This window comes from Triticum urartu, chromosome 7A, assembly GCF_056163025.1.
Source record: "Triticum urartu cultivar PI428250 chromosome 7A, HENAU_Tu73, whole genome shotgun sequence".
NCBI classification, from domain to species: domain Eukaryota; kingdom Viridiplantae; phylum Streptophyta; class Magnoliopsida; order Poales; family Poaceae; genus Triticum; species Triticum urartu.
This window is the reverse complement of record NC_141879.1, coordinates 76,321,315-76,329,398: the sequence shown is the minus strand read 5'-3', so window position 1 is coordinate 76,329,398 and position 8,084 is coordinate 76,321,315. Positions and strand designations below refer to the sequence as shown.

Here is an 8,084-nt window from a genome sequence, read left to right as displayed (position 1 = left end):
TTATTAGACATTGTGTACCTGAGCATGAACAGATCCTACGCAAGTGTCACTCCAAGGCTTACGGAGGACATCATGCTGGAGATAGAACTGCACATAAGTTATTGCAATCCGGTTTTTATTGGCCTACTCTCTTCAAGGATGCACGTAAGTTTGTCTTGTCTTGTGATGAATGTCAAAGAATTGGTAATATTAGTAGACGTCAAGAAATTCCTATGAACTATTCACTTGTTATTGAACCATTTGATGTTCGGGGCTTTGATTATAGGGACAATTGCATTTTTACCCCTAGTTGGTTCCTACCCACGGGTTTTGCCCTTACTTTTCAAGCTTGCTCAGTTTTGCCCTTACTTTTTCCGTCGTGGTCCCTCGAATGCCCTTTGACCGTTTGACAAAAACTTTGAAAATTCATAACTAATTCATATGAACTCACAAAATGCAAATAGGATATCAAAATGTTCAGAAAAACATTACCTTTATGTGCATATCATTTGCATTCAGGACAAAAGCACCCTTTAAACAACCTGAGGTAATTAATGTTATTAACATTATTAAAAATAAAAAAGGTATAAACAATATTTTTCATGAATAAAAATTACATGCAAATGTAGGTGATGTTTTGTGAACATTCAGATATCTTATTTGCATTTTTCTGAGTTCGTATCATCTTGTTATGAATGTTCATACGACTTTGAACATTATTTGGAAACTTCATAACAAATTGATACAAACTTAGAAAAAATGCAAATAAGATATCAGGATGTTTAGAAAACCTCACCTACATTTGCATGTAATATTTATTCATAAAAAAAAATATTGTTTATACCTTTTTATTTTTAATAATGTTAATATCATTAATTACCTGAGGTAGTTTAAAGGGTGCTTTTGTCCTGAATGGAAATGATATGCACATAAAGGTAATGTTTATCTAAACATTTTGATATCTTATTTGCATTTTTTTGAGTTCATATGTATTAGTTATGAATTTTCAAAGTTTTGGTCAAACGTTCAAAGGGCATTCGAGGGACCTCGACGGAAAAAGTAATGGCAAAACTGAGCAAGCTCGAAAAGTAAGGGCAAAACCCGTGGGTAGGAACCAACTAGGGGTAAAAATGCGATTGTCCCTTGATTATATGGGATCGTTTGCTTCCTCTAATGGGTATACACATATTTTAGTTGTTGTTGATTACGTTACTAAATGGGTAGAAGCTATTTGAACTAGTATAACGGAAAAACTGCCATAATATCTAGATATGTAGATCTTAAACTAGAAAGGCTTTTTTGGATGGAAAAACTCTGACTTCCTAGTTGTAGTTAGTAGAAACCTAATTGGTTAAAATTCCATCCAGTAAACGGAAGAATTGTAAATTTCTAAAATAATAGATAGGAATATAGCGAATAAAGCCATTGCGATCCCCATAAAAGGAGTAGTCCCCCAACCCGGGGCGACTTTCCCATATTCCGAATTCAATGGTTTCAGTAAACTACCTGCACCAGTTTGTTTTGGCCTAGGTTTAGAACTATCTTCAACAGTTTGTGTAGCCATAAATTCTATTTAATCATTAGTGTTTACTTTGTATATTCCATTTTAGTTGTAAATACATGATCTTTTCGTAGATCCATTGTAATCTTGAAATTCTATAAAAATGGAAACAACAACTTTAGTCGCCATCTCCATATCTGGTTTACTTGTAACACCTCTATTAAGTTGCTTAAAGAAGTTATTTTTCCGAGGTTTGGAGTCCCTAGATATTTAATGACTAATGGCGGTTCACATTTTATTCATGGCGCTTTTCGTAAGATGCTTGCTAAGTATGATGTTAATCATACAGTTGCATCTCCATATCATCCAAAGTCTAGTGGTCAAGTAGAACTGAGTAATAGAGAGCTTAAATTAATTTTGCAAAAGACTGTTTATAGATCTAGAAATAATTGGTCAAAGAAACTTGATGATGCATTATGGGCCTATATAACTGCATATAAAAATCCTATGGGTATGTCTCGATATAAAATGGTTTACGGAAAAGCATATCACTTACCTCTCGAACTAGAACATAAGGCATATTGGGCCATTAAAGAGCTCAACTATGACTTCAAACTTGCCAGTGAGAAGAGAATATTTGACATTAGCTCACTTGATGAGTGGAGAACCCAGGCCTATGAGAATGTCAAACTGTTTAAAGAAAAATTTAAAAGATGGCATGACAAAAGGATACAAAAACGTGAGTTTAATGTATGTGATTATGTATTGTTATACAACTCTCGTTTACAACTTTTTTGTAGGAAAACTCCTCTCTAAATGGGAAGGTCCTTCCGTTATCGAGAAGGTCTACCGTTCTAGCGCCATAAAAAGCAACAACTTCGAAGGCACAAATCCGAGGGTGGTGAACGGTCAAAGAATCAAACATTATATCTCAGGTAATCCCATAAATGTTGAAAATAATGTTATTGAAACCGTAACCCCGGAGGAGTATATAAGGGACACCTTCCAGAGTGTTTCGACCTCTGAAAAGGAAGAGGTATGTGGTACGGTAAGTAAAACGACTCCAAAAGAGTTCTAATAGAAATTTTCACCGTTTTGGAATATTTTAGAAAATAGGAAAATAAGAAGAAGTTCGGAAAGGACATGAGGCGTCCATGAGGGTGGAGGGCACGCCCTACCCCCCTGGGCGGCCCCCTGCCTCGTGGGCACCTCGTTCCGGTGCCATAAAAATCAACAACTTCGAAGGCACAAATCCGAGGGTGGTGAATGGTCAAAGAATCAAACATTATATCTCAGGTAATCCCATAAATGTTGAAACTAATGTTATTTAAACTATAACCCCGGAGGAGTATATAAGGGACACCTTCCAGAGCGTTTCGACCTCTGAAAAGGAAGAGGTATGTGGTACGGTAAGTAAACCGACTCCAAAATAGTTCTAATAGCAATTTTTCTCCATTTTGGAATATTTAAGAAAATAGGAAAATAAGAAGCAGTCCGGAAAGGACATGAGGCGTCCACGAGGGTGGAGGGCGCGCCCCCTGCCTCGTGGAACCTCCATTTTCTTGCACGATACTTCCTTTGGTTGGTAAAAATTCGTTATATAATCTCCCGAAGGTTTTGACCACCGTACCACGCAATTATCTCATATTTTTGTTTCGAGCTGTTTTTCTGACAGATCTAGATCACCATAATGGCTTCAGGCGCCCCCAAGGATAAGTTTTTTGAGAGGGTCATCAACCCTACCTCACAGAGGTGCTGCAACACCCTCAAACCATTGAGTTGTGTGAGGGGGTGCTACACATCCGTGATGTTGAAGGACCAAGGAGGACCGGAAGCGTGGAGACAAGACTCGAAGCAATGGAGCAACAAGTTTTCAAGTGCCAGGGGATGGTGGAACGCGGACTCGACGCCAACCAGATGATGATCGCGGAATTCACCAAAAGTCATAAGATGGATGCCAAGAACATTGGGGAGACCATCTTCAAGCTTCACAAGAAAATCGAGCACCTCCAAGCCCAGATCTATGACCTGCAAAACCAAAACTGTGAGTATGAATATAGATTCAAGAGGATGAGTTTGGCTGCGGATTTTAGGATCCTTCTATGATGGTGAGCCTATGCCTTGGAAGATGGACGACAAGCCTATGCCTTGGTTGCGGATTTGAGGATCCTTCTATGATGGTGAGCCTATGCCTTGGAAGATGGATTTGGGCGGCACTACAACAAGGGATACTACCTAGCTGATGGCATCTTTTCGAGATGGTCTACATTTGTGAAGACTATCTCAAACACTGTGCCAGGAGGCAAGAAGTCCCACTTTGCAAAGGTGCAGGAGGCTTGCAGGAAGGATATCGAGCAGGCATTTGGTGTCCTCCAATCTCGATTTTGCTATTGTCCGGTACCCTTCTCAGACCTGGTTGAAAGATCAAATGCGGGAGATCATGACTTGCTATGTCATCTTGCACAATATGATTAGTGAGAGAGAGCGGGAAGAGCCAGTGTTTGACACTGAACCATACTACAGGCAGGGTCCTCTAGCTGAAGTTGATCACCAGCTACCGGCAACCTGGACTGCCTACCTCAATATGCGTCAGGAGATCCGAGACCCACATGTGCATCAACAACTGTAGCAGGATCTGGTGGAGCACCTATGGAGGATCAAGGGTGATGCCTATTGTATCTACTTACGCAATATTGTTTATACCTTTCTCCAAGAAGTAGATACAAAATCTTCTCGAACTCCATGACCAGCAGCCAAAGGTTTGGAGCATGACCTGCTCACAAAGAGCGCTCGGCCCTCTAGACTGCCATCCAACTTCAACCACCGGCCTTCGCTCAGGTCCGCCACCCAGACCTGCAAACAGAAAGTTCTTCTACCATCCGGAAAGCAGGGCATCCATGGATGGCAGAGCCATTGGTTTACCATCAACAGCTTGCCCTAGACTCAACTAGATATAGCTCGACCAGGGGATCACCGAAAACGCCGTCTTCATCTTGCTTGAAAACGTCTTCCTGATCTTGCTGGTGTGGTTGCTATGGTCATTGGTTCTTTATCAAATCTAGACCGCACCACACTTTTGGTTCGACACCAAGCGGTGTTGGCTTGATATAGTAGTGATTCATGTATGTATTGATTTCTTCTATTGTATTGTCTCTCTTTATTGAAGAAAATTACTACTGATAAAGGAGGCTCTTTGCAAGATCACTTTATCCATAAATGAACAACTAAGAATTGCAGTATCGGAAAAAACAATCACAAGACTCCCTCATTAGATCGAATATATATACAGAAGCAGTTAATGCATCCATGCATGTTTTTAGTTTCTGTATATTGTCTGAAATACAGATCATATAAGCTATATGACGTGTCTAGGTCTAATACTACAAAAATGAGTCCAACTAATTAAGCATGCACATGTATGTATCAATACTACAAGGGAAAGTCATTCGTGTCTCTAACAAAATGAGTCCAGCTATTGAAACTGGAGGGACGTGCAAATAAATATTACTGAAACGAAACACATCGAGTAAACGATATGAAGTCCCTAGGATGTAAAATTCAAGATATAGTTAGAAATTATACATGTAAACCAGTTAATCTCTATCTGTTCTCTACTATTTAAAAATAATGTAAGATTCCATGTTTCATTGTTCTTCTCATCATCCTTTCATCCAACCATCCCCGAATGATAACCAATCATGTTAATTACTTACCTTCTGAACCAATTTTACTTTTATTTACTTAGAAAACATCACATCAAACTGTAAGATAAATCACAGGCAGAATTTAATAAATATTTATTTACACAATCACAATAGTATGTGCTGGTAAATCACGCTAACATACCGAGTAAATATTTATACCCCATTGCAACTCATGGGCATTGTCCCAATAACCATACAAAAATGCATACGATTATATTTTGGACCATTGGACAAGCAATTAGGAAAACAACTACTGTACTAAAAGATAAATGCTGGCATAAGTTGATGACTTGATTAAACTTGGGCATGAAAAAACCATGATGGAAACCGCCCGCTCTTCCACGGCATTGATGGCATCGACTCACGCAACAACGGGGTGAACGTCTTGTCTCTAATGTTGTACACGCCAGAGTCGCCGAGAGGCTCCACACATAGAGTTTCTTGAGGAAGTAGATACAATCTTCTCGAACTCCATAACCGGCGGGCAAAGACTTAGAGCAAGGCCTGCTCACAAAGAGCGCCCGACCTTCTAGGCTGCCGTCCAACTTCTTCCACTGGCCTTCGCTCATGTCTGCCTCCCAGACCTGCAAGCAGAAAGTTCTTCTACCTTCCGGGAAGCAGGGCATCCATGGGCGGCGGAGCCATCGCTTCACCATCAAGAGCTTGCCGCCAGACTCAACTAGATATAGCTCGACCAGGGGATCAGCGAAAGCGTCTTCTTCATCTTGCTTGAAAACGTCTTCTTCATCTTGCTCATGTTGCTGCCATGACCACGGGTTCTTTATCAAATCTAAACCGCACCGCACTTTTGGTTCGACGCCAGGCGACGTTGGGGTGTCGAGGTGACCATTGATGAGCTTGAGGTTCCAGAGGACATGGGTCGTGGAGAGGGCGTAGATCTGCCCTTGAAACAGAGCAATGTCGACGGCCTCGTGAGCCAACACTACCAGGCACGAGTTGCTCTCTCCGGCCGGCCGGCAAGTAGAAACGATGATTTTGTCTTCGAGCAGGACGGCAACGATGGGGTCGTCCGGCGCCGAAGATAACACCACCTTTCCTATAGCCATCGTGGGCTCGTCTGGGTCATGGGGGGTGCGCCTGAGCTCGTTTGGCTTTCGGTGCCGGAGGTTGTAAGTCCGCAAGATAGCAGCTAGCTCAGGGAGATCGGTCCTGTCACCGGAGAGAGCGTTCATGAGGGAGCAGCTGCCATCGCCCTGGTGCGCGAGAAACAGCATGTCCTCGCCGGCGCTGTAGCGCCAGCAGTCATCGGGGAGACGCAGGCGGTAGTGCGGGTGCGGCGCGCTGTCGTTGGCGAGGTCGAAGAGGGTGCCGTCGCCGAACACGACCCAGGGGAGCCGCGTCGGGGGCAACAGGCTGGCGGCGGAGCGCCACGGCCTGCAGACTGCGCCTGCTCGGACACGGTCCAAGAGGGACGTAAGGTGGTGGAGGACGAGGAGCAGGAGATCCGGTTGCAGGTCCGTCCATGCAGACTGGCGCTGGTCTTTCGCCATCACGATTCCCGTAAACCTAGCTTAGGTTGATGATTCTGGTAAGAAAATAAAGCGTACGTGCGTGGTTCTATTTAGTCTAGGTTAAACCGCCATTGCTTTCCTTTTTAAACAAGTCTATCTGTCCACGGTGGTGCCTGTTGGGGACACACATAATGGGTAGGCCCACTAAGGGTCAAAATATCACAAAGTATGGGGTCCACACATGAGGTCGGTCCAGATAAATCGCATTCATACATACTATCCACTCGGACATATCGACGTACCATCCAGTCGGATGGCACGCATCCACTCGGCAGTATAATTCACTCGGATATGCGAAGACCAACAGTCGGCAAGGCAGTTGAAGCATCATACTAATAGTAGGCTAACATTATGGCATTCATGCTCCATCTTGTAACATAAGGGGTGAGGGGGTGGCGCACTCTAAAGAAGCCACCCCCACCACTAGACTCAGGGGCAGGCCCTCATTCTTCTCCTTCTAGCTCCTTCTCTCTCTCTCTCTCTCTCTCTCTCTCTCTCTCTCTCGTCACTAGTCTCATGACTTAGTTCATGCATGGGGATCCATTCTCCTCTCTCTCTCACATACATTGTAATCTCCGGATACATACTCAAATAAAACAAAGTCTCTCCGGAGCACGAGATGTAGGGCTGTTATCTCCACCATGAGAAGCCCGAACTCGTTAAACCACTGTGTCACGCATATGCATCTCGATAGATCATGCTCCTTTACCCTATCCTTTATTATTGTCGGAATCGTTCCCACGACTGTGCCAGCGACGAGATCGGCATGGGCGATCGACGGCGGTGAGGACAGGGACGGGGATGGCGAAGGAAATATGCCCTAGAGGCAATAATAAATTTGTTATTTATATTTTCTTATATCATGATAAATGTTTATTATTCATGCTAGAATTGTATTAACCGGAAATTTAGTACATGTGTGAATACATAGACAAAACAGAGTGTTCCTAGTATGCCTCTACTTGACTAGCTCGTTAATCAAAGATGGTTAAGTTTCCTGACCATAGACATGTGTTATCAATTAATGAATCGGATCACATCATTAGAGAATGATGTGGTGGACAAGACCCATTCGTTAGCTTAGCATTATGATTGCTTAGTTTTATTGCTATTGCTTTCTTCATGACTTATACATATTCCTCAGACTATTAGATTATGCAACCCCCGAATACCGGTTAATCACTTTGTGTGCTATCAAACATCACTGGGTGATTATAAAGATGCTCTACAGGTGTCTCTGAAGGTGTTTGTTGAGTTGGCATAGAGATCAAGATTAGGATTTGTCACTCCATGTATCGGAGAGGTATCTCTGAGCCCTCTCGGTAATGCACATCACTATAAACCTTGCAAGCAATGTGACTAATGAGT

General features: G+C 42.7%; 1 protein-coding gene across 1 annotated transcript; it reads right to left on the bottom strand.

The window, feature by feature from the left end:
• Positions 1-3,886: 3,886 nt before the first annotated feature.
• On the bottom strand, positions 3,887-6,695 carry LOC147957948 (F-box protein At2g26160-like). Its single transcript, XM_087531896.1, has 3 exons — positions 5,697-6,695; positions 4,184-4,333; positions 3,887-3,892 (listed from the first exon to the last, which is right to left on the bottom strand). Exons 1-3 carry the CDS (start codon positions 6,693-6,695, stop codon positions 3,887-3,889), a joined length of 1,155 nt encoding a protein of 384 aa, XP_087388022.1.
• Positions 6,696-8,084: the final 1,389 nt, after the last annotated feature.